At 39.4% G+C, this 27758-nt stretch overlaps 1 protein-coding gene across 11 annotated transcripts in view; it reads right to left on the bottom strand.

Annotated features, from left to right (window-relative positions):
• The window catches only part of ACACA (acetyl-CoA carboxylase alpha), a 292538-nt gene that overhangs the window by 37521 nt on the left and 227259 nt on the right, over positions 1-27758 (bottom strand). For all 11 annotated transcript variants that reach the window (XM_075994382.1, XM_075994384.1, XM_075994383.1 and 8 more), the window contains 5 exons: positions 23499-23619; positions 22581-22691; positions 4693-4836; positions 4006-4126; positions 606-702 (listed from right to left, as the gene is read on the bottom strand). In XM_075994382.1, the coding sequence (XP_075850497.1) occupies positions 606-702; positions 4006-4126; positions 4693-4836; positions 22581-22691; positions 23499-23619 (594 nt within the window). The remainder of the gene's footprint in view (positions 1-605; positions 703-4005; positions 4127-4692; positions 4837-22580; positions 22692-23498; positions 23620-27758) is intronic.

The following is a 27758-nucleotide window of genomic DNA, read 5'->3' as shown; positions in this document are numbered from 1 at the left end:
GCTGTTGAGTGAAGCACTTCTTAGAGTGGGTATTAAAATTTAATAGAAACTTCAATTTCCCACTTGAAAAATATGAGTATTCCAGCAACCTATTCCAGCTTATTTCACTCATTCCTGTTTTAGGTAACCTTTTTTTTTTTTGCAGTTCAAATCTGATTATAATCCAATATAGTATGTTTGTCACTTAAATAATCTCGGTGCCATGAAGAACTTCTCTCAGGTTACACAGAGAGGCAGATGAGTCTCTGATTCACTTGTCACCTACTCCTGAGAGAAAATGCTCTTTGGGGGATGAGAAGTCATTGGTGGGCTATGGCTGTTGTAGTTGGGCTTTACAGCCTCTAAAGAGTTTTTCTTATAGCATTATAAAAAGGAAATGTTGTCAAAATCAGCCTTCAGATTAAATGTATCATTAAGTGACACACAGAATGACCTCTGGGAACCAGCAGTCCAGTTATGCTGCCTTGGGCATGGCTATAATCCGACATTCTTAGAAAGTTTAGACAAAGAGAGCATTACTGGTATAAACCTATATAGCCATGCCCCTTACTTTTCTTTTCTTTAGATGAGAGGAAAAAGAGCTTCCAGAACATAAGAGTTCTTACCTGGCCCTACCAACCACCACGGTCTGTGCCCAGGGCTGCATAATCTCCGAGAAAGAGCCATAGTCAAAAAATCCACTCAACCACTGACCTTTATGGGCTACAGAAGAAAAACAAAGAAAATAGAGACAGTCAATTCACTGATGATGCACTGGAACTGATGAATCTAAGGTGGTTTGGGGGATTATTTGGGGGAGTTTGTTGTTTTTAACCATATTATAATAGATGTAAGCAATAGGCAGCTGAGTGTTCATCTGCTTTCAGACATCATCTCCTATTTCATTTGCTAGTCTGCATAAAAAGAATCATTTATCAGCAAAAGCATCATTTATTGTTAAACGATGGGGTTCAGCTAGCAGAGAGAGTTTGCATGCTTTTAAATAAATAACTTGGCTTTTTTCAAGGCACCACCAACATTTGTCAAAAGGCAGCCAAGTCATTAAAGATTTTTTTCAAGATGTCTATTTCTATTTTAAAACTTGCCTTATAATTTTGTTTGATTTTACTGATTTTCTTTTAATGGAAAGCTGAAAACAGCCAAATGGTAAGTATTTTAATGCTTAGAGGAGGACCCAAATTTGGGGTGAGGGGAGGAAAAGGACTCAGTTTCTCTGCTACAAAAGCAACAAGATATATCTACTTACAGCTGACAAAGTATAATCTTTCTACAAGAAAGGCTATGACAGAAAGCAAAAATATAATGTTTAAGATGCACACACTTAATACCATTAACTTCCCTTGCACATGGAATTTCCTTCACTAGTGAGACACAACTTTTAACATCTTAGTTAAGAAAAAAAACTTTTGTTCCACAGGTATGAATGTTTGACCAAAGCCCCATAAAAGCTTCTGCAAATAACTGTTTCTTAGTTTGCCCTCTCAGCTCACGGTTTCTCAGTGATTCTCCTAATTTGAACATGGCCCTCCACCCCCTAAAAACCCAAGTCCAAAACCAATTAAAAGTAGAGATCCAAGCAAGCTAACCTCTGCTGACTTAAACAGGATGGAGAGTGTTTTATCAAGACTAAACTTGTAATTACTGTGTTCTACATTCCTTGCCTCTATGGCCCCAGTGTAAAATGTGATCATCCATTTCAAAATTATCTCTCTATCGTGAGCCCAAAGCTGATCGTTTAGATTCCGGTCTCGTGTTGGGCGTCAGTTTGAAGAATATCACAGCACTATCTCCTCTAATAAATGACTTTAACTTTTCACCTAGAAGATATCTGCTTTAACTTATCACAGGGAATCATCTGCTTTCTTTAACGCTTCCACTAAATTAAAATCTGAAGTCACTCGATTTGGGAGCGAGTGTTAGCTGCACATAGACAGCAGGATGAATTACTAGTGAGTCGATGAAAAAATATTATCCAAAAAACAGAAAACTTAGTTTATCACAAATTTCATTTTGTTCTGTGGAACTCATTAATAACAGCCAAGATGATGCCCACCTACACACACACATACTTCTATTCCCCTCATGTAAGAGGGGCTTAAATTTTGATGAAATTTCTAAACCAAATTTCTAAGTCCATCAGAATATTTAAATTTTAACTTTATATGCTCAGATCATTTTATGATTCTTACTTAAAAAACAATGATTGAAACTACAGAATTAATTTCATAAAGAAAATGTTTTCTTCTTTAAAAACCCTCCTGCCTTACATGTTGATTAGGGGAGGGGGAATCACTGGCTATGGTAGTTGGGCTTCATAGTCCCCAAAGAGCAAATTATTTCCACTTCAGACACAGAACTTAGAAGAAGCTAAGATGGGTCCTCTTATCTTCCAGAACACTCAGAGTCTTGTTCTGAATCTAGAAAGCAAAGAGGCCCACAGCATTCTCAGAAAAGTCTTGGATTTTAAGGCTGATAGGTATCTTAGGCTTATCGTTCTTATCATAATCATAGTATAAAAATAAGAGGTGGGGGGAAGATTACTATGGCGATTTTTCTGGCTATTTAAGAAAAACTATTTAGTTTTATTAAGATTAACAAGAAAAGGCATTAAAGACAACAGGTAAAATTATAAATTATACTCAACATTTTTCTGGTGTTTTTCTACAACATTTAAGTTTAATAAGCTTCAGCTCCTAAGGAATAGCTGTGTGACCTTGCACAACTCACTCAACTTCTCTGAGCTTATAAAATGGTTATCTCTCATTACCTATGAGAGGCAGGAAGCTCAAATAAGATAATGTATATGGAAGTGCTTTACAGTCCCACCTGGCTTACAGTGGGTACCCACAAAGGTTTATTAAGGCTTCCTTATGAAGACTTCTGTCTCTCAGCAAAATCACAATCACTCTTAAATTGAATGAAATATCTTCTGCAATCCATTCTACTTTTATACAGCTTTTCTTTGAAATAATTGCAATAAACATGCAAAAACAAACGTATATTTCCTCACACAAACTGAAAAAAATAGATTTAAAATGTAGCAGGAGGATTTGAGACTCCAAAAAAGAACCCTCTGATAAGTAAGGTTTGTTGGAACAGCCAAATGAGAAAAATGAGAGCTTACATTTGCCTTACATGGAGTTACCGATTTTTTTTTGTTGTTATTTTTAAGTGAGGTAAAATCAACCCAAAGACAAAACAACCCAAAGATTAGATAAGCCTGGAGGGAGAGCTTGTTCTCATTCTATATATCTATATAATTTAAAGGCCTGGACAATCTCTTTATGAATAAATGATCTTACAAAGTAACCTTACATTAATAACTGAATCAAGTACCAATACTATGAGTTGCATCATAAGAAAAGAAGGGCACATGCAGGTGGGTGCTCAGCAATATTTGCTGAGAAGCGTAAACCCACACTCGACATTTGAGGGTCTCAAAGACATTTCCTAAAATTGACTTAATTAATCTCCATATGATTATAGGGACTAGATGAGCCAAGATTCTAGTCCTATAATTCCATGTTTTTCTTTATTGCCTGGGCTACAGTGTAGTAGCATCATCATAGCTCACACAGCCTCAAACTCTTGGGCTCAAGCAATCCTCTCCCCTCAGCCTCCCAGAGTGCTAGGATTACAGACATGAGCCACTGTGCCTGGCTAATATATTTCCATGATTTTATGGCTTATATTGAACTATCTTAAAGTCTTTGAACTCATTAATTAAGTGCTTTACTAACAGAATAAACAAAAGAAATGTCATAGTGACTGCATTGCTTGACTCAATGGCTGCTCTGTAAATCTCATTTCATTTATTTTTCATTTGTTCATGAAGGGTTTTCCCCACCTTTTTCTTCAGAGAGCTGTTTTTCAGACATTTCTCATTTCCAGATACTTAGCTCTGTTTTCTTAGTCACATACCATTGTGCAGGAATTGGAGAGTGATCGAAAGGAAGACTAAAAGCTTGAGAGCCAGGGTACCACAAGGTCCTCATACATACGTACTTGGGTGAGGACGGCCTGCCAGCATCCATCGAGGATCATACGGGGCCTTTGTGGGAACAAACTCGATGATTCTATCAATAGGATCCTTGGAGCTCAGAAGAGGAACTGAACTGTGCACGCTCTGAAAGGAGATTGGAAGAGAAAGAGCACAGCAGTCAGTGAACAACAGTCTCACACTCCAACTCAGCAACAACAGCTATAGACAGAGACAGTGGGGGTCACATACAAATTACACCCATTAGTCCCAATCATCAGCTAGAAGCATCCCAATTACCTGCCAAGCCCTAAGGAACATGTATAGGTCTCAAGTCTCATTTAGGAGCCTGGCACAAAGTAGTGCGTTTGACTCTTGCTTTCAGTGTGCCCATGCTTTCTGGGCAGCTCCCCAGAAGGATGGATGGCTAATACAAAGGAGAAAACCCACAATAAGGAGGAAGCCTTAACATGCTGGTATCTGAGCCTAGATGGGCCATGAAGACTTCTGTGGCTGTGAAACATTAGAAAGGAGCCTAACTTATGAAATCCAAAGGCATTTTAAAAGTAGAAGAGAAATCAACAGTTTTCAGAGAAGTATTTCATAAAAAATTCCTCCACCATAAAGACAAGACCTCAAACACAGAGGCAAGGAGCTGTGGTGGAAATAACAGGTTTTGAAGGCAGTATCAGTGCTGGGTGGGCAGGACTCACCTTAGGCATGTAGGACAGCCAGTGCAGGACAGTGAAAACCCCTTCAAAGTCGTCACAAACGGTGCAGTGGGTCACCCCATTGTTGTGCATGATCTGGATGCCTCCAAGCTGGTTATTGGAGGTATACACCTCCCGCCCGAGGACCTAGAGAAATGTGCAAGAGAAAAGACATTAGTCGCTACAGAAATAAAGGCATAGCCTATTTCATAATTCTCACTAAAATGGGTTCTTTTCTCCACAAGACAAAAATCTCAGCCTCTGTGGGTTGTTCTGAAGGACTATCTGAACCTTCTTTCTAAGAAGAAAACTTAGAAAACAAAAAAGGCTTTTAATAATCCCACACACCATTGGAATTTAAAATCCAGCAAGCCTCTGTGTCTCTCTACTAGCTGCCACAGATAGGCATAGCATACTTCGCCCCAGTTGAAATTGCAGTGGTGAGTGAGGCTGGGACCCTGAGGCACAGACTACCTTATCATGTGCAGGTCTTTTTGTGCATATACACAAAAAAGGGAACATACCTGACTTTCAACGATCTTTAGTGACAAGTCTCAGTTAAAGAAACACTGTTGGGGCTTAGGTTTCTCATTTTTAAAAAGGATTATTTTTTTCCCTTGCATTTGATTTTTAAAGCTGGTTCCCCAAACAAAAGCCCTAAGGCTGGCAAAATCCTGAAGCAACTCATGGTACATACACGAACCCCTTAGTCTCAAGTCTTCTTTGTGTACTAGGTGCAGGGCTGTGATTTATACCCAAGCCCACTTCCCCTCCTCTTTCCCTTCCAAGCCTGGAGGGATTCAGGGACTCAGGGCCTCAATCCTCTGTGTATCCCTGGAGTTTAACCCTTGTAAGGTTGAAGGGCACCAGCAATTGGAAACCACAAAGTTTCCTTTAAAGAAGAAAAAAAATATTCTTGGACTTGGAAATTGTAGGGTTTCTTTTTCCCTTGAAGATTGGTTAATAATTTCTTTCAGGGAGGGAGGTTTTCTGACCCAGCAGATGGAATCCGGGCAGCCTGATCACTGACTATTGCAAACTGCTGAGTGTGTAGTAATTGCCAGTCATCTATGGTAGCCCTGGAGAGCTCTAAACAGTTGTAGAGCGCTTACTGTGTTTTTACCTTTTCTTCTTCCTCTCCCCATCTCCTTTAAAAAATAACGACAACACAACATTTCTTCCTTACTAACTTTTATTAATTTTCAGTCTCTGGGGAGAAACTAACAAATGAAGGGCCAGCAAATTCTACCTGTATCTTCCCATTTTGCCCCTTCTTGTTAGGAGCTGTGAGAGTTTCCCCTATATGCTAGGTCAGTCCCTACATCAAGACCTTCTGAAGAAGGCTGGGGAAGTTGGTGACCAAAGTAATAACCTCAGTGTGACCCAGCAGGCCCTGGTTCCATTTAACTTCAGGTAGGAAGGGCGTAAGAGACTTCTCTGAAAGGAATATGGAAAGCAAAATTGCTCTCAGATTACTGTTTTCCTTGATAAGGAAGCACGGAGAACAAGCTTTTACAGGCAGCCCCAAGCTGAGCAACATGCTGGTGACTCCTTTGAAGGAGCCCCGTGAACAGGGGAGACCATATCTGACCACCGGGCTCCCATCCTCCTCCCAGTCCGTCTTTAATCTCAGCCCAGGCACTGCGGCTCTTTTTTCATTCTCCTGCTGTCTCTTTCCATTTGCCCTCTCTCTGACTGATACACTGATCTCTCGGTCACTCGGCTTTCTGCTCCACTGAGTCCATATTACTAATAACACCTCCGCCACGGCCAGTTTACCTCATGAAGGCAGGAGCACATCATTACAAAATAAACTCATAACTTTGACATTCTAGCAAATACACGCCGTTTGTTATTTTTATGGCTTTAGTCTTTCTAACAGGCAGAGGGCATTACATACCTGTTTCATTTATATCTTTAAATGTGTGCACACATGCACATTCACACACGCATCAGGAAACAAAAACAGAACAAAAAAATCCAAACCAAAACAAATATCCAAAGCAGTCAGTGGATGGGGGACCCTGGCGGAGGCAGCAACCCTGTCACTCAGGGAGGCCATGCTCTGATCTCGCTCTGGTTTTATGGTCGTCATAAACCCGATGGCCCACAACTGGTCCTTCTGGGACAGACTGCCTCTCTGCTAGAAGTCATTCAGTGTGATCAGCAGTATTTTTAATTATTAAAATAAAATTGGAAAGGGGAAAAAGGAATAAAAAAGGAGACAGTGTGCTGACCCTGAATATCTGATATTCACAATCTATGTCAGGAGCCAAGTATTCTTTGGCCTAGAAGAGAGAACTGGGGCCATTTTCTACTCAGAAACACTATTTTCTTTCCTATCTCTAGTAGTTGATAATGTCCAACCACTTAGAATCTCACACATCTTGAAAATTAGTAATCGACGGTAAAGGACCAAGCTCAGAAAAAGGGACCGAAGCAGACCAACAGCTGCTTAGCTGTTTAAACACACCTTCCTCAGACACCTTTGCCCTCTCATTTCAAAGAGGAAGAGCATGCAGAAACAGGCTACTCCCAGAAATTCTCTGCACTTATCCATCCTACCCTATATTTTTACAAAATCATGGGAGACAAACTTGGTAGGAGCAAGAGTTCGATAACTTAGCACATCTTCCCTTTACAAGCTAAAACTCAGGTTTTGATGCTTTGGCATTGTTCTGAAAAGGCACAGTATTTCTAAATTTCTTTTCCTCTGAATTCACAAGAAACCCACCCAAGGCTTAATACAACCAAGAACGTTAATTTCTGAGCTAAAGAAATGTTTGTCATACGAGAAGATTCATTTAATTCAGAAATTAAAGAGAAAAATTGTAGAATAGGCTAACAGAGTATCCAAATACCTTTCTCTGACCAGCCTTATCTTGGGAGATGGGGGGTGGGGTGAGGACGGCCACAGAAACGAAATCTGCTCCACTAACCACAAACAAATGCTAACAATCATAGCTACTTATCAATCGGTGAAGAGAAAGCATACCCTCCAGTTCATCTTCAATGACCGCGTGTTTGGAGTGTGCACCAGTAGAATGAGGGCACACACAATAGCTCCTGATTTATAGGGGTCGTTGCTGACTCAAGTGGTTTTAATGATTTTAGAATACTTCAAAACAAAAGCTCCAACCAAGGAAGCAGAATCTGGGCTAGGACAAAATCCATTCTGCCTCGCTCTGAAACGATCATGTTGGAAGTTATACAAACCCTAACCGGCATCTAGGAAGATGAAAAGAGCCCACACAGACAGAACCATTGTTTTATTCCTCAATATGTTCCCTACCAACCTTCTACAGAAAAACTTGGGGTAAATAACCCTCTGATCAATATACTTTCAAGAAGTAGGTGAGCTTCATTCATCATTCTTTTAAATCTCAACATATGCTTTTCTATATTAGTCAAGTTGATTGTCACGTTTCAGTTGCCAAATTATTCCTCTCACACTTTCTAATGTATGATACAAACTTTTAATTCATCTGCCCAACAAGCATCAATAACCATTTAAACATAGGAGCCATTCAAACGGAGGAGACTCTTCAGAGGCCCCACTTAGTTGCCCTCCAGGTCTAAGTGGAGAAGTAATACCATGAAATATTAGGATCAGGCACCATCTTGGGGTCCTCTGCCGAAGAGTGCCACCCCGACAGAATTGAATAAGGGCTGAATCTGAGCGGAAAGAGGATCTTCACCCTTCTTAATATAAACTTAAGCCTCATCTAGCACCTCATTCATTGCAGCTGGAAGACCTGAGAACTAAGGGCACCACATAAAAGCCGGTGATTAGCAGAGACACAATTGCTAAAGGCTCCACCAAAGATGCCTTTAGAAATGTTGAGATACATAAGAAGTACAAATGAATGCAGTCATACATACATGCTAAGGCCTCTGCTGCTGTTGCTGCTTATCTAGAGACACTGCAGACAGCTCAGGTTTACCACAGCTGACAGGCAATGAAAACAGTCTAATATACCGCCTGCTCTCTCCCTTAAATCCCTTTTTGGAGATCAAGATAAACACGTTCTTCCTTTCCCCAGTGCTTCAGACATTTGACTGAAGTGGCAGAGCATTGTGAGGTTTTGTGCAAATGAAATCACTATGTAATACTGAATGAGTATAGTATTTACTTGTCAGGATATTTGTCAGCACGGGCATTGAGATTTCCAAGTTTCATAGATGCAACTTAGCTCAATTTCTTAAAAATTGCTTTTGTTCTGATACACAGTGTTGCAGAACCTTAGACTTATAGGCAAATATTTGTAATCATGTGCTGAAGATGTGAAAAATAATGATGCATATTGATGATGGAATAAAAAATGAAATCTACCGCTGTTTTCCCCACTTCTTAAACAATCCTCTGTGGGTCAGGGCATCTTCTATTTAAAGAAGCAGGGAGTACAAAATTCTCCTGCATCTAAAAATTAGGCTATACAAGCTAAGTCCTCACACCATCCTCCTTATTAGGATATTTCCATTCTCAAGAGGATATGAGGAGGGGTTTTGTAAATTTACTGAGCAATTGTCATCACTGGATTTCATCCATGATTCTAGATATTAAAGTCACTCTGGGATATGCCAGGTTATTGATAAAGGTTTTGCTAAAGCAGGAACAGAGAACAGAAATGGGAAAGAATAGAGGGAGTAGGGAAAAAGTGGTAAAATAGGGACAAAAGAAGGATGAGAAGAAAAGGGAAGGGAAGAGAAAAGAGGAAAGGGAAGAAAAAAATGCAATTGCTCATCCACTCAGTGCTGCTAACATCCTCCTCCCTGACCTGAGAGGACTACATTTTTAAAAGCTGACAAGTAATTCAATCTCCAATTAACAATTTTAAGTGGCGCAGCACATATTACTGTGTAAATGTTTCTCCAGGAATATATCCAAGGGTGAATGGAATTAAATCTCTAGAGACAGAACCAGTGCCTGTGTGACCAAGAATATTTGAGGGTTCCAAAATACAGTTTCTTAACACACAGCCACAGGGTTGTAACTTCTTTTCCCCACCTTTACTGCTATTGCTGTCACTGGCAAACTGGAGTGCTAGCTGGCAGCTGATAGACTAGGGTTGCGGGTAGAAAAGGGGCTCAGTGACATACTGCTGGCAGAAGAGGGAAAAGCCTTTGACTTGAGCCACAGCCAGAGTCAAGACTATCCACTGCAAGACCAAAAACCTCTCAATACCCAACAAATTACGAAGCAATCAGGTGTGCTGAAGGGAAAATTGGGGCAAAGGTATGGTGCTACCAATGGTAGGAAAAGATATTTAGCCAGAGACTGAGATACAGGCTAGGAATAACACTGGAACACTCTTTTTTTTTTTTTTTTAAGACAGAGTCTCACTTTGTTGCCCAAGCTAGAGTGAGTGCCATGGCATCAGCCTAGCTCACAGCAACCTCAAACTCCTGGGCTCAAGCAATCCTTCTGGCTCAGCCTCCCAAGTAGCTGGGACTATAGGCTTGCGCCACCATACCAGGCTAATTTTTTTCTATGTATATATATTAGTTGGCCAATTAATTTCTTTCTATTTATAGTAGAGATGGGGTCTTGCTCTTGCTCAGATTGGTTTCGAACTCCTGACCTCCAGCAATCCGCCTGCCTCGGCCTCCTAGAGTGCTAGGATTACAGGTGTGAGCCACTGCGCCAGGCCAACACTGGAACACTCTTTGCCGAGGTGTAGGGCTCAATGGAGAACAGAGGGACGAATTAGATGGCAGAAAGACAGTAAGGGTTTGAAGGTGGAATGGGGAAGGAGTAGAGAAGAGCCACCTGATAGTTTTCCTGTCGAATGGATGAGAAAAAGTATAGGTTTCTGGAGAAAAAGCTGACTTCGAAAAGAAATCACTCATCCCAGGGATTGCCAATGGGTCATTTAGGTAGAGATGTGAGAATTCGGACAATGAATTAATTCCAAATTTGAATATTGTTGAAATTTTGAATAAAGTCTGGTTTATTTAGGAATAACTTACATATATTAATAGCAAAACTGTCCATTGTAAGGTATACAATTCTGTGAATTTTGACAAACACATATAGTCATATAACCACCATCACAATCAAGATACAGAGCATTTTCATCATCCCAAAGTTTCCTCATGCTCCTTTGTAATCAGTCCCCTCCTCCCAACCACTGATCTGCTTTTTGTCCTGACAGTTTTGCCTTTTCTAGTACAGAAAGTTATATAAATGAAGTCTTATAGTAAGTATGTAGCCCTCTGAGTCTAGCTTCTTTAGGTTAGCATATTGCATCTGAGATTCATCCATGCTGATGCAGGTATCAGTAGTTCCTTTGTATTGCTGAGTAGTATTCCATCTCATGGAAATGCTACAACTTGATCATCTGTTTCCTATCAGTGGACATTGGGGTTGCTTCCAGTTTTGGGGGATTATGAATAAAGCTGCTATAGATGTTTATATGCAGGGTATTTTTGTGTGGATAAGTATTTTAGTGGGTAAATATCTAAGATTGGGATTGCTAGGTTGTATAGCTAACTTTACACACATATATAGATCTCTTTAAAAAACCCATCTTTTTCAAAGTGACTTTATCATTTTGCATTCCCACCAACAACGTATGAGAGTTTTGGTTGTCCTGTATCCTCAACAACACTTGGTATTTGTCAGTTAAACATTTAAAAACAAATTTTAGTGGTGTCTAACTGTGGTTTTAGTTTGTATTTCCCTAATGAATGACAATAAGCATCTTTTCACATGCATATTTATCATCCTTATATCTTCTTCGGTGAAGCGTCTGTTCAAATTTCTTGGCCATGTTTTTAATTACTGGGGTTTTCTTATTATTGAATTATTGAGTTCTGAGATATATATATATATTTATTTATTTTAAGAGACATGGTTTCACTCTGTTTTACAGGCTGGAGTGCAGTGGCTCACTGTAACCTCAAACTCCTGGGCTCAAGCAATCTCCTTGCCTCAGCCTCTTAATCCCAGGTAGTAGGGACTATAGGGATATGCCATCGTGTTCAGCTAATTTTTTTTTTTTTGGTAGAGATGGGGTCTTGCTACTGCCCATGCTGGTCTTGAACTCCCCAGCTCAAGCGATCCTTCCACCTTGGCCTTCCAAAGTGCTGGGACTACAGGTGTGAGCCACCATGCCTAGCCTGAATTCTAATTCTTTCTACATTCTGCATACTAGTATTATCAGGTACGTGTTTTCTAAAGACAGATTTTTTTTAAAAAAAATCCATATTTGTCAGTCACTTCCTACTGGTTTTTCTGAATTGCCTGGTGCTAGAGGCAGATGGCAGTATGGTGTGACTAACCACTGTGCCCACCAGTAGCCAGGCTCCAGAGTCCAGGGCTTGCTTGTGCCTGGCTTCTGGGGGATTAGCACTGACTCTCCATCTCTGTGGCCCTTTGTTTGTGTTTCTCACTGACAACTGGTGGGCAGCAATTTTATTTTTCCCTTAGAATACGTGAAAAGTCTATTATTATCTTTTAGTCTAAACTTTAAGCTCCATGAAAGCAGGAATCATTTTTGTATCTCCACAGTATAACAACATCTTTATAAATAGGCATGCAATAAATGCCCATGAACTACCAGAATTCGTAGTGCTTTATAAAAACCCAACTTTGATTTATATCTATATAAATCACATAAAGTTGCATAAATCACAAATTTACATCTATAAATGAAAGATGTCTTTTATATTAGTGTTACAAGGTGTAGCAGCTTTCTTAAACAATATGAGTCTTTCAATTTTCCTACCATTTTAGTTTTCCCTAGTGTAGACACTGTTTTTTTCCTCCTTTCAAAATTCTTTACCTGGGCTAAAATTAAACTAGTAACTCTCTATACTGCAAAGTCATATTATATTAGGGTTGCTCTACTGAGCTGCATAAACCTGCTTTATCTGTTAAGAAAAGGCACATTTTACTAATGGGTCAGACAGAAAATGAAGATACTCAAAAGTTGATTACATGTTCCAATGGTCTTGACTTCTCACATTTGCATCTTATGCTGTTGGTTAAATTTGGGTGGGTTCTTTTCCTCAATAACACTAATTTCTCAATTTCTCAGATATGCATACTATTTTAAAAGGCTTAAATCCCAGACACTGAGACATTATTAAAATTAGGAACCAGTCAAGAATCAACCAGAAAAATTTGAAGCCTGGGCATGGTAATCTGCAGTTCAATCTAAAAAGCTCTTAAAGCTTCTCCTTTCATAATTCAACACTCCTGACTGTGTACATTAGCTGATTAGACTGTGTGATGATGGTCACTCTGAATGAAAGGGGACATTGCTAGATTTGGATCCATGCACAGGGGACATTCCTTAGAATGATGAACAGCCAGGAGTCAGGTTTCTAAACAGTCTCGTTTCCCACATCTTTATCATATTCACACAGCAGTCTGTGCACAGCTAGTGCCCAGGTCTGTCTTCCTCCTAGAAAAGACTGGAGTCCTTGCATTTCTAATCTACCAATGTGTGCAGTTCTTGCACTTTTAATTTATGAGTGTTTGGGGGGGACCTCTCTGACTTGGGAACATATTGGCTCGGTCTAATGCTTGGAGATTATTAAACTTGGAGCTATGCTCCACTATCAAGTCTACAGATCTTTTATTTAGAAGATATGGTGCTCTAAATGCACAAAGAGCTCCCTGTCACCTTCACATTAAAGCCCCTAGTGCCTGGTAAATGGAATTATATAGCTGTCATCTCCTTTCCCCAAAGTTTTAAGAGTACAATGGGCTCATTTTTTCACACTCCATCCCAGCTTCAGAACTAAGAGACCTACTTTGTATTGATTTAAGGTCTCAGAAATAAATAAACCTGCTTCACCGCTGTGATTCACAACAAATTCATGATACACTATTGCATGATATATTTCAAGCTCTTGCTCTGGCTCTCTTTTTCCTCTGGTGAGTGATGGGGGAGGTGGGAGGTGGTAGGGAGCTGCAAAGCTGACAGCCTGATGGTTATTGGAGATGGCTGCTGACTGCAAATCCAAGAACAGACACTGCTGGAGGAATATGGGATTTTTTTAAACTGGGGGCAGGGGTGAGAAGCTAATTTACTTGGGTTTCAGGCTAAGGTTGGGGGAGAAGAAAGGTTGAAAGGAGGAGAGGGATTGACAGAGTAGCAAAGCTTCAAGTGAACACTGATCTGCAAAGACAGAGCTATGAACATGAGTAGAAAGAGAGAAAGGTGAAGAAAATCTAACATATGAATGTGTAACATATGACCAACTGGAAAATGAAGAAGCAGAAGAAACTGCTCCAAGGAACCATGTGCAGACTGAAGTGGACATTAGCTTGAGTTCAAGGGAAATCTTTTATTAGAGGCAGAAGTGCTGAGACCCTATGTGCCACAGAATGTGTGAAATAGAGGCATTTCTTTATTCTAATACTCAAGAAGCACCAGAATCCTGGAGGTTGAAATGGACTCTGGAGATAGGGTAGAGATATAATGAAGGTCCATATGGATGAAGTGAGCCAGAGACTGCTCACTGTTTGTGTGTCCTTAGGGCTTTGAGTATGTCAGTCTACATCATTTTTATTGATTACGCCAAAGCTTGGATCTGCAAATACAGCACCCAAAAAGACCCATCCTCCAACCGTGTATCAGGATCCTCACTTCCAACAAGGCAGGTGATGAGAAAGCAAGAGATAATCGGGCTCCAAAAGTCTTACATGACACTGTGCAGGCGTCCCCTAAGGTTCCATGGAGTACTCAAAGTGGAATTAAGTTTTAAGTGCTTCTCTTGTAATTACTATTTATTTCTTCATATTTTTAATTGGCAAGGTTATTTATGAATCTAATTTCTTTTCTATCTTGGAACAGTATTTTCATCTTTACTACGTTTGTTCTTGAGACAAGACCAAATTCTGAACACAAAAGTACATGGGGAAGATTTTGGCTCCATTCAATTACCTGTAGGTCACACCATAAAACTGAGAGTTTCTTTGTTAAATTTTGAACACTATTTTTAAAAGCAATAAGTTTGTCAGTAGAGGGAAACAGATTTTAGCCAAATAAAAGGAAGAACTTCACATAGATGAATGGGATTGGCCTCCAAAAGTACTGAGCTCCCCTTCGGTTGAATTTTTCAAGCATAATTAAATTATTTGGCAATGGCATCAGAGGAAATTCAAGCAATGGTTTGGAGGTTGAACTTTTGAAGATCTTTCCACTCCCAACATTTATAATGGCCACTTGTGATTGGGAATGACAACAACATATAGCACTTACTTTTCTGTAATCTGGATAAAAAACAAGATTAAAAATTTTTAAATCATCATGCTTTATAATTTATATTCCTAATCTCACTGATGTGATAATTTTACATATCAATACTATGTTATCTCACTAATATATAACACCCTAATATGTAATAGCTTTTTTTTTTTTTTTTTTTTTTTTTGAGACAGAGTCTCACTTTGTTGCCCAGGCTAGAGTGAGTGCCGTGGCGTCAGCCTGGCTCACAGCAACCTCAATCTCCGGGGCTCAGCGATCCTACTGCCTCAGCCTCCCGAGTAGCTGGGACTACAGGCATGCGCCACCATGCCCGGCTAATTTTTTGTATATATATTTTTAGTTGGTCAATTAATTTATTTCTATTTTTGGTAGAGACGGGGTCTCGCTCAGGCTGGTTTCGAACTCCTGACCTTGAGCAATCCGCCCGCCTCGGCCTCCCAAAGTGCTAGGATTACAGGCGTGAGCCACCGCTCCCGGCCTGTAATAGCTTTTTGATTCACTTCCCCCAATCTATGCTCTCCCTGCCCCAGTATAACACAGTTCCCTGGCTACAGATCAATATACATCTTCATAGCATCACAGAATACTAGAAATTAAAGAGAATTTATGAGATCCTCTGGTCTTCTACTTTAAATGGGAAATATGCCACAAAGAAGAAATTTTACAAAGAAGAAATTAAAATTTTGCAAAGAAGATATTAAAATCCAAATTGTAAATGGCAGGGAAGGGATTGATCAAAAGTTTTTTTTATTTTTTAAACTAAAGGTCTGTAACTCCAAAAAGTTTGAACATATTTACATTAGGTTTCAAATATGATAATTCTTGATTCTATATATTCAATGCCCTAAGCAGGGCCTCAGAGCTTTCAATTTATCTAGAATCTCTGAACTGGTACTTGTCATGGGTTCTCCAAAGTTCTTTGTCTCTAAGTCACCATAAACACATAGGCTCCCTTATAGAGTGAGAGACAACTTCTGTAATGGAGCTCTGTATGGCAATTGCATCCTGCAAGATCTCCAAACCAGAGCACTCAGGATAAGGCTGCTGGCAGATCACAAAGACTTACTAAGAGTCAAATATAACCTACTGCAGTTTTCTACCAAACCTGAGAAATATCAAATGAAAAACAAACAAACAATCCCCCCAAATGGGGCCAGATTTACCCATATTTTGTGTGTGTACAAGTGGGGAGGGAGGGTTTGGAAACTAAGGAGATCTGCCTATTGCAATCATTTCTGAGAACTGATTCATAATACTAAAGCAAGACATATTCAGAAAGGAAGCTAAAATGCCCTCTTTAGAAAGGAGAGTGATCCCATCTGGAGCTACGTGAGTATAGGGGATTGTCTATTGTGAAAATAGGTAGTTAGGGACTTTTAAAAATGCAAATTGTTGGACTGATCCTTAGAGTGATTATGGGCTATTGTATCAACAAGTCCTTGGGGACTCTTGCAGACAGATGACTGACATATATACTACCCTATCATGACCGAACATGGTGCCTCTCACGTTAATGGCTTTCCAAAGTGCGTTGATTATCTTTAGATAACATCTATTGGGAAAGTCAATACATGAATGTACTGCCACAGTGAGGACTGCCGTCTACCATTTTCTTGAAGGAATTTTTTCCTTCAGAGAATCAAAAAGTATAGAGAATATTGTGTTTGCATATTTTTTCCAGAGCTTGGATAATGAATTGCAATGAGAATGGACCCTAAAAGCACCTTAGAGAAGTGTCAGTGTTTCACCTGTATTAATCCATTCAGTCCTCATAATGACCCTGATACATAGGTACTATTATTATACCCATTTTACAGTTAAAAAAGCTATAACTCAGAGAAGTTAAGTAAATGACCCAAAGTCACAGTACTAGTAGGTGACAGAGCCAGGAATTTAACCTGGGCAGTCTGGCTCTAGAGGCCATGATCTTAAGCTCTTTACATTACGGAAAGTTACAATGCTGCCCACCCCTACAGTGACAACTAAATAAGCTCTCTTTTTCTTCTCTGGCCTCCATCACTCTGTTACACTGTATGTCACAGAGCCACGGGTGAGCATGGAGACTGTACAGTGCAGCCCCTGGAATGACAGACAAGTCTTGCTCATGGGAGGAACTCTGGTACTGTGCCTAATAGAGTCAGCTGTGACAACAGCACATTTCATATTGCATAGCTACATAAAAATGTGTCTATGAAAACTGAGATCCAGAGAGAGATTTGGCTTACTTGTACTAAGTCTCAAAAGCAACATTAGCAGAATTAGCTCCTTAGAGGACTAACAGCCCTAGCTACACCCAACATACAGTTTCTTTTTACCTTGCAGATTCAGTGGAAATAGGGGCCTGATCTCACTAAAGGGGATGACAATATGGGATTTTTTTTTTCCTAAAAGAGAAGCAAAGCTTTAAAATACTTACAACAAGGAAGTCACATATCACCTCCTGAGTGAATCTATCACCTACATATCCCCACCACTGGCACATGCCTTGCCTCCACAGGCAGTTCCTTGTCCAGAGGACAACCATAAACTGCAGATTCTAATTTCTCTGTATACGGAGCGGGCACTCGCCAAGTCTCGCAATAGACTGAGAGCTACAGGCTCTAGTCTGTATCAGGGTTCCCTTACAACGCTAGGTCTTTCCAGCTCTCTGCCACCTAATACTATGTTAAACATACTAAATAGAAACTGAGGAGTTTGTGGTGGGGGAGGGGAAATAAATATGAACATTATTGTAAATGTCCCAATGGTACCCTGATTTGGGAGTTTATGACTCTGCAAATCATCTCAGCTCTTTAAGGGTCTATCTTTAGTTCCCAAGTATACAGGTTACTGCCTTTGCCAGGCCAGCATGACTCCCTTCAAGCAGGGTAATCTGCCACATCCATCAAGGCTGCCCTTACCACCCAGAGAGCATTGTGAGAAATCTGCCACCCACAGCCTACATTTCCCACAGTTAGAATCCTATGGTCTACTACTGTGAGTGACATGAAACAGCAAGATCTTAGAAGCTTCTCTCATTTATGTCATCATTCTCACAACATTTAGACAAAAAGGAAAATGACTAGGCCACCTTCTCTTCTTGGGCCTTATGAACGCTAAGCACAGAGACCTGAGCCTTCTTCAATGAAACTTATGGACATAGAAGTTCATGTTCTGACCCTGCTCTAGTCTCTGTCAATGGAACCAAGTTACTTGCCCTCCTACAGTTTCAGCTTTCCCATCTGTGAAATATGGCCCTGATACCACTAGCCCACTACAGAAGACAGCAAGGAGCCAGACATATGTTCCTGATTTTGAGTTTCAAATAGAGCCACTTAGGCTACTTCTAATCACCAGTCATTACCTTTAGTTCAAATGTCAAAGGCATTTCCACAACACTGAGGATAATCCAGATACTGTCTCTCTCCTCAACTTGGCAATATTTTGAATATTTTACAAATAACTTCAGGTAAGCAAGACAGACATGGAAGAGTGGAATACATAGGTACTGAGGTCACAAGGGGAGAGGGTTAAAAATACAAATGTGGGAAGCACTTTCTGGTTTTGGAACAAAAGACACAGTAGCAAAGGATGGTGTCCAGGAATAAAACATGTAAGTGTACAGTAAAACCACTGAGAGGAAAAAAACAGAAAACACCAGAATTATTTGTATTTTATATGCAGGTTATTGCTGTTGGCCACAAAAAGAAATCCTGTAAAAAGAGTCTTTCTCCCAGAGAACATTATGGGATAAAAAAGAAAAAGAAAAAGAGTCTTTAGAAGCAAAAGGTAAGAAGGTATAAACTAATTAAAAACAGGCTAACGACTGGCAATATCACCTGTATGCTGAGATGGAGTGTAGCCATAAAAGCTTGACGCACACTTGCAATGTATTAAGTTGGGAATATGTGTCTCTTCAGCTTCATATCTATTAAAGGAACAAACAATTTACATGTTGCTACATTACGGGAGGATGATATGTGGAGTGTCAACCCTTTCTCTTCAAATCGAACCATGTTAAGGCAAATCAATGATGGGGTTTGGGAGGATGGGGTGGGAAGGGGAAAAGCAGGGAGAAAGAAAGTTTGTAAAAAATCTCTGCCTCAGCAAAAGTTTTCATTAAAATTTTAGACAAATGATCCCTGTGTCCTTCTCCCTTGCTGCCTGGGGCTCCATGCTATTTCTATGCAAATAACAACCTCGTGGTTTATATCTTATTATTTCCACCGGAGCTGCAGCGACATGACCTGAGACGTGTAAGAGGTGCGGGGGGTGGGGGCCTGGGGGGGAGGAACCGGAGAGGAGAGAGAAAGAGAGAAACAGAGAAAGAGGGGGGGGGAGAGGGAGAGGGAGAGGGAGAGAGAGAGAGAGAGAGAGAGAGAGAGAGAGAGAGAGAGAGAGAGAGAGAGAGAGAGAGAGAGAGAGAGAGAGAGAGAGAGAGAGAGAGAGATGGAGTGGGTGTTCACTCAAGTGTGAAAAAATATTGTCAGGAGTGAGCGTCAAGAACAAAAAAAAATTGCAAGGATAACGTGTTTATTTCAGTCCCCCACCCCCAACCCCCCCTTGCAAACCAGCACCTTTTAAAATTCATTGGGCATCAGGCGATCATGCACAATCCATCTGCTTTCACTTTATCATTTGCATTTCATGCCTCCTGGCTTTTGATGTGCTGATACTTTGATGCAGTCAGGAGACGCACATTATCATTATTTCAATTTTCAAAGGGGTCAACGGGATCGGCACTTGCACACACAAGATTTTTTTTCCCCTACAACCTCTGCTCACCCCCTCTTCTTATTCTTCACCCCAATGTTTAACATAAAGGATGAAGGCTCAAAAAGGCGGGGGTCAAATGTTTGCAGTCTAAGACTGTATATAAGCTTACATATATTGCCTATATTTCCACTTTTACACAGGTAAATACTATGAGCAAAATGGCCAAGGCTTAAGAAAGGAGGCTCTACGGTGTTTCAAACACACAAAGACGTTCTCATACATGGATACTCAGGGAGGCACACAGAGAAAGAGAGGGAGCTATAGCCAGATACAGACACAAAGAGACTCAGAGAGATCAGCACTCACACAGAAAGAGATATGCACTCAGAATGACTTGCACACACCCAGAATATGCGACACAGAGAGAGCTACAAAAAGAAAGGCAAACAGAGATGTGGAAAGACACCAGCACACACAAAGACAACATGCACAAGGAGAGAGTCAGAGGAAGCTGTCTGAGCATGGTAGCTCCTGGATACTTTCCTTTTTCATACTTGATAAGCAAAGGGGCTGATAGGACATTTTTAATGAATTTGCATGAAATTGGGTGTCTCTCAGCAACATGGCTCTATACTTAAGAGGTGATGACATGAAGACAGTGAAGCAGGCAGAGCAGGATTAGGTAAGTAATCACTCCCTTCAGCTAAAACTGATCATGTCCTTCTGGAAGTGAGCATTGTTTAGTAAGTTAAAGCTATAGCTTTATTTGTCTTCCCCCCCTATAACCAGGCTTTTCCTTTAGCAAGCAGCCCGATAGGCTAGAAAGAAGGTGGACATAATGAATTTGATCACCACAATTTGACCAGATTTTAAGGAAAAAAATCCCTAATATTTCCTTTATGACACAAACAAAATTTGATGAGCAGGTTTTCAAACAAAACAAACAAACAAAATAGCCCACAATAACCCCAATAATATTTTCTTTTTGTAATATTCTTTGTATATAACATTTTATGGGGGGAAAAAGAAACTCAATGTAACAACATACATTTCAGAAATTAGGTCTCTGTCCAGGTATGGTAACACTATGGAAATACAGGTATCTTATAAAAATCCTATCCTCACAGATAATGCTACCTAAAATTCTCTTCAACATTCATTAATATATCATTCTAAGAAGGTATCCAAAAGAGCAACTTAAAAAAATTTTTAAGACTCAGCAGTTTCTCCTGTTGCAATAATAATCTTCAGTAGTGGCATTCACAATCTTTATTTCTAGGCTACTCTCCAAACTAGGAAGAGGACAGACAAGTTTGTCATTGTTAGCACTACTCTGCCTTTCCTTGGAGAGAAAAGCAAACAAATCCAAAGAAGGTTACAGAGGTTCATATGAATGCAGAAAGCAAGCTGATCATGTCAAATGATTCCCTAATTTCTGACATCTCCAAAAGTTAACTGGATCAATAGAACTATCAACTTTTTCTAAATGGGAATGATAGGATAGGATACTTAGTTCTTATTCTTCTATTTGAAAGTCAAGGCTTGATAAAAACTTCCTGCAAGTCTAGTAAACACATACAATTAAGTATGTGTATTAACTCCATAACCTCAATCACCAAACCATGAGAGAGGAAAGGGGAACTAAAATTTTAATGAAGGCCAACACTTTGTGCCAAGTACTAGGTACTTTTACTTATGCTTTCTCATTTGAGTTCTACATAATAATAATTATTATTAATTTATTTTTTTGAGACAGAGTCTCACTCTGTCACCTGGGTAGAGTGCAGTGGCATCATCATAGTTAATTGCAACCTCAAACTCCTGGGCTCAAGCAATCCTTCTGCCTCTGCCTCCCCAGTGGCTGGAATTACAGGTGTGCACCACCATGCCTGGCTAATTTTTCTATTTTTTTGTACAGACAGGATCTTTCTCTTGCTCAGGCTGGTCTTGAACTCCCAGCCTCAAGGAATCCTCCTGCTGTGACCTCCCAAAATGCTAGGATTACAGGCAAAAGCTACTGCTCCAGGTTGTTTTTTTTGTCCACAGAAGTTTGTATTGTGGAATTTGTTTTTTGATCTCCACATTATTTAAAGGTGTAAATTATTAACACTTTCAACAGATAAGAAAGCTGAAGAGCTGAGAGGTTAGTTATATAAATTGCACAAAGGCAATCAGCCCCCAGACTATTCTATTACATATTTTTGGCTCTAAAGAGAAAGCAACTTTCCTATGCCTTCAAAGAAGTCAGAAATGCATTGTCCTTTATATGTTAAGGTATTCTTAGATAGTTTTCGTTCTTACACATAATGATCTCACCATCCATTTTTTTCCATTTAGAAAAAGCCCCTGTGAGCTTGGATTAAAAAGGCATAAACCTTTCTTTGGAAGATAAATCTCTATACCATACTCTTTCCAGTAATCCATCCACCTATCTAACTACTCAATATTTACCAAGTACTTCCTCTGTGTACAAGAGTCTACCATAAGTCTACACTTATGGTAGACATGACATGGAAGAGTACTAATGGAGTCATGACATGACATGACATGACATGTGTAGACATGACATGGAAGAGTACTAATGGAGTCAGAGACAGCAATCTCTTACTAATAGGAGAAAAAACTAATTTTTTCTTGAGAAAAAGGGAAGGGGAGTAGGAGCGAATAGAAGTATTTAATTAATTTTCAGTCTTTCTAAAAAGGCACTAGACTGCAAGCTCTTTGGAGCAGGGGTTTTATATGGTTTGCTCACTAACATATACACAGAGCTTAGAATAGTGCCTGGCAAATGCAGGTACTCAAAATATTTGTTAAATGAAATTAATTAAAAGGCAAGACAATGGGCAGAAAAGATGGAGGGTGGAGGTAGAAGGCATGCATTGAATGGCTTCCCTCCAATTAGGATCTTGAATTAAGAATTCACAATAATCTTCAACCAGCTTCATATACTTCTCCCAAACCCTAGAAACTTACTTTGTTGAGAGCCCCAGCTCCTGTTAGAATTAAGTGAGAATTCTCAACCTGGATGGTTCTCTGTCCCAGCCGGACAAGGTAAGCTCCAATCCCAATGGCTCGGCACGTCACCTTAAAAAAGAATAAATTTTACATGTCATATGTTTATGTCCTCTCCCAAGCTGTAAGAACTGAGGCTTAGACATGTAAAATCCACATTAACAGAAATAAACATTGCTTTCTATGAAGTCTGATTAATAACAATACAAAAAACCAATTTCCTGGTGAAAGAAATGAAAAGATAAAATTCAATGATTCTAGTATTAGACACTTAAAGTCTGATAGAATATTTAGAGAAGTTAAACTAAAGGCTAAAATGAGGTGCTAGATTTACTTGGGAAATGCAGTTATTTACATTATTCTATCTTCCCACTATCATGCATGATTAAAATAAAATTGTTGAGATACAATTTTCAAGAAATGCTCTCATTGAGGCCGGGCGCGGTGGCTCACGCCTGTAATCCTAGCTCTCTGGGAGGCCGAGGCGGGCGGATTGCTCGAGGTCGGGAGTTTGAAACCAGCCTGAGCAAGAGCGAGACCCCGTCTCTACTATAAATAGAAAGAAACTAATTGGCCAACTAATATATATAGAAAAAAATTAGCCGGGCATGGTGGCGCATGCCTGTAGTCCCAGCTACTTGGGAGGCTGAGACAGAAGGATCGCTTGAGCCCAGGAGTTTGAGGTTGCTGTGAGTGAGGCTGATGCCACGGCACTCACTCTAGCCTAGGCAACAAAGCGAGACTCTGTCTCAAAAAAAAAAAAAAAAAAAAAAAAAAAAAGAAATGCTCTCATTGGGACTGAATAACTGTGATGGGGCAAAATGAAACCTAGCCACACAGCCAGCTCTTCAAAAAATTTCACAATCTGGGAAGATTTACCAGGCTGATGGTGATGATCTCATCATAGGCCAATGACGATTCTCCAGCAATCATTCCAGAACCTCGAAGATTCTCTGCTCCAATGCCCTCTTCTTTCCCAATAATGTCTGTTATCTTGTACCTATTGGATATAATAATGCTAAATTAGAAAGGTTAAACACAGTAATAACAATCCATTAAAAGAATAATCACCTCCTTTGAGTTGGAGCTACAAAAAAAGAGAGTTAAAAAGAAAAACAGTAAGAAAATTTAAAAAATAAATAAAAGAATTATTTAATAAAAGGCTGCTAAGGCCGGGCACGGTGACTCAGGCCTGTAATCCTAGCACTTTGGGGGGCCGAGGTGGGCGGATTGCTCGAGGTCAGGAGTTCAAAACCTGCCTGAGCATGAGCGAGACCCCGCCTCTACTATAAATAGAAAGAAATTAATTGGCCAACTAATATATATAGAAAAAATTAGCTGGGCATGGTGGCGCATGCCTGTAGTTCCCAGCTACTCGGGAGGCTGAGGCAGGATCGCTTGAGCCCAGGAGTTTGAGGTTGCTGTGAGCTAGGCTGACTCACTCTAGCCTGGGCAACAAAGCAAGACTCTGTCTCAAAAAAAAAGGCTGCTAAAAGCATACTCAAAGCTTATATTTAACACCAGGGCTTTATACTCTTCTGTTTATACTCTTCATTCATGTCTTTCCTTCTTAGCTTGGTGCCTATTTCACCTAGAAACAGTATGATATAATAGAAAGAGCAAGATCTGGAATTAAGCGGATAGATTTAAATCCTTGCTCTGATACATCAGCAGTGTGACTCTGGGGATAATAGTAACTTTTACAAAATGGGGATAATGATATCTACCTCTAAGGACAGACATGAGAGTTAAATTAAAGCAACACATAGATGGCCATCAGATTTTAGATGCCCTCTCTTATGTTCTAGAACAATTTTCTTAAAAGCAAGGTCAATGTATAGCTCTATAATAAGCAATAGGCATTAAATCAACAATTTTAGACAATTTTATATAGGAATAAAAAATCTGAACAGAGAGGTAGTAGGCAAGGTCGGCGCTGTTTCTCAAGTCAAAAATCCTACAGTGAACTCCCATTCCAGCTCCATCATAAATATCAAGTGTATATATGAGGGTCTCTGGATATAGTCCTCTGGAGGGGCAGGTAGAATGTATGTAGAAGTGAAATGCTGACCAAGTTGTCCAGAAAGCATCCTGTGGATCTAGTGGGAGTCACTCATCTGTCTTCCTGGCAGGGGATTAGGAGTGATAGCTGATAATGGGAAATGGGAGATGGGGAATGCAACTAATAAAGGAAAGGAAAAATACAAAGTTGGAAGTAGAGATGGGCATATGTTATTTATTGTTTCATGTATACCTAGAAGGCTTGGCACTGGGCACAGTTTTATAAATTGAAATAATAAATAAGTATCCCATAGAGGCTCTTAAACTACTTCCCCCCATCCTCATATTTCTCTGCTCCCTTCTTTATTTCCAGCCCTCCATCAATTCCTTCTCTTTGCCCTTGCTGTTGGTCTGTGACTTTGCATCTCTGCTTCCCAGATTCTGCTGCCTTTCTATTTTTGGCCTCTCCCAATAATTCCCTCAATTTTTCCATTTGTTCTGTATCTAGATTCTAGATTCTAGAGTTATGTCAGACATGAAGCTAATCTCCCTTAAGGGGTTAATGAACCACATTAATTGGGGGGAACTGGGGTCTTTTTATAAGGTCCACATGCCATATAGTCAAAATACTCAAGGGCCCACTCAGACTTGCTCTGTAACAAAAGCAATATATAAAATCAATAGCTTTCACAGACACCAGTAATAAAGAGTTAAAAACTATAATGGGGAAAAGAATCCCATTTAGAGTAGCAAGAAAAAAATGCAAAATATTTAGAAATAAACACAAAGAAGTTGGCAGAATCCCACCATACCCACATTGTGTCCCAAGGCACCAACCACAGTAAACTCCCAAGGGCGCTACAGGATATTTTAAATTTCTCAGAGAAGCACTATGATATGTGATATCTGTTGGGCCCCATGTGAACTACAAGCTTTAGGTAGTTCACAATTTAACATTAGAATAGTGCTACATTCCTTTTGACCATGTCCTATCTTTGCAAAGCCAGGTTTGTGCACTTTCTGTGAAAAAATGCAAGTTCTGTACAAAAATCAATGAAGAACAAGAAACAAAGGTGGCTCTATTCAAGCTGATTCCAAGGTTTGAGATGTTGTGCAGACACAAATTAGTAACTATAATTACTGAATACAATTGTTATCAATTTATGTGTATTATTTTTTCAGATGATTATTAAGTTGTTAGGTCATAATAAATTCTTATGAAGTTGTTTGGGTTTAACTACTTAACAAGCAGAAACATTAGGCATATTGTCTAGCCCAGGGGCGCTCTGTATTAATCACTGAGACGCTAAGGTTGCCACAAGCCAAGAAAGTTTGGGAACCTCAAGCATAACTCATATGAAGAAAACAATAAAACTTAAAAAAATACACTTGAATAAATGGAAAAATATACCATGTTTCTTTTTGGGAAGAGTTAATATTCTGACGATGTCAGAGCTCACTAAATTAATGTATAAACCTAAAGTAATTTGAATTAAACTCATTGAAAGTTTTTGGGAATTAAAAAAAATGAGCCTATATATATATATATACACACACACACACACACACGCAAAGGCAAAAATAGGCAATAAGACTTGGGGAAAAATTAAGAATGTGAGAAAATTTGTCCCACTAGAATAGTTAAAACAGTGTGGCATTAGCTCAAGAATAAACAGAACAAAAACCATAAAAGTATGAATTATTCAATAAATAGTACTGGAACAATTAACACTCTGGAAAATACTTGCAGATAGATTATAAAAATGTTCAACTTCACTGGTAATCAAAAATACAAGTTAAAATAACAATTGTTGTTTTTATCCTATTTTATTAATTGACAATAATCAATGTTGGCAAGGGTAAACAAAAATCAAAGAGGGGAAAATGTCTTATCATACACTCCTGACAAGAATGCAGACCTTGGGGGGGGGCAGTTTGAAATTACTCTTAAAAACCCTTAAAAATTAACTTTTTGGCCAGGCACAGCTCACGCCTGTAATCCCAGAACTCTGGGAGGTTGAGGCAGGAGTATTGTTGAGGCCAGGAGTTCGAGACCAGCCTGGGCAATAGAGTAAGACCCCCATCTCTATAGAAAAATTTTTAAAAAATTAGCTAGTATGGTGGTGAGCACTTATATTCCCAGCTACTTAGAAGGCTGAGGCAGGAGCATCACTTGAGCCCAGCAGTTCAAGGATGCAGTGAGGTATGATTATGCCCCTGTACTCTAGCTTGGGCAACACAGCAAGACCCTACCTCTAATAAAAATAAATAATTTTAAATATTGACTTTTTGACCAGCAATTCCACTTCTAGAAATTAAACCAAATAGAATAATCAGAACTTTTTAATTCCTAAAAGTTTATATAAAAGAATATTCAGCACTCTGGGAGGCTGAGGCGGGCGGATAGCTGGAGGTCAGGAGTTTGTAAACCAGCCTGAGAAAGAGCAAGACCCCATCTCTACTATAAATAGAAAGAAATTAATTGGCCAACTAATATATATATAGAAAAAATTAGCCAGGCATGGTGGCGCATGCCTGTAGTCCCAGGTACTTGGGGGGCTGAGGCAGGAAGATAGCTTGAGCCCAGGAGTTTGAGGTTGCTGTGAGCTGGGCTGACGCCACAGCACTCACTCTAGCCTGGGCAACAAAGCGAGACTCTGTCTCAAAAAAAAAAAAAAAAAAAACAACAAAAAGAATATTCAGTCCAGGGATATCACAGTGAAAAATTAGAAACAGTATGAATGTTCAAAATATATTTATTATGATAAAATACTATTAAACATCATATTCTCAAATAATATTTTAAGAACATATAAACCCCCCAATGCTAAACTTGACTGGCTTAAAAAAATATATAAGAAATTTCCCCAAAATAGTTTTTATTGAAAAGAACAAACCATAAAAGAAACTCTTATCCATTATAATCCTGATTATATATAAAAAAGTGTATGTATTTAGGAAAGACAGCAAAAATATAACATAAATTCATAATTGTAGTCTCAAGGTAAGACTGTGGCTGATTTTCACTTTTTTCTTCCTAATTGTTACATATTTCAATTTTTCTAAAATGAGTATTATAAATTTTAAAACCTCATTCAATAACAAGATGCTTCACCTAATAAGTAGTAGAACTAGGAT

The sequence above is a fragment of the Microcebus murinus genome, chromosome 18, assembly GCF_040939455.1.
Source record: "Microcebus murinus isolate Inina chromosome 18, M.murinus_Inina_mat1.0, whole genome shotgun sequence".
NCBI classification, from domain to species: domain Eukaryota; kingdom Metazoa; phylum Chordata; class Mammalia; order Primates; family Cheirogaleidae; genus Microcebus; species Microcebus murinus.
This window is presented reverse-complemented; position numbering and strand designations above follow the sequence as displayed.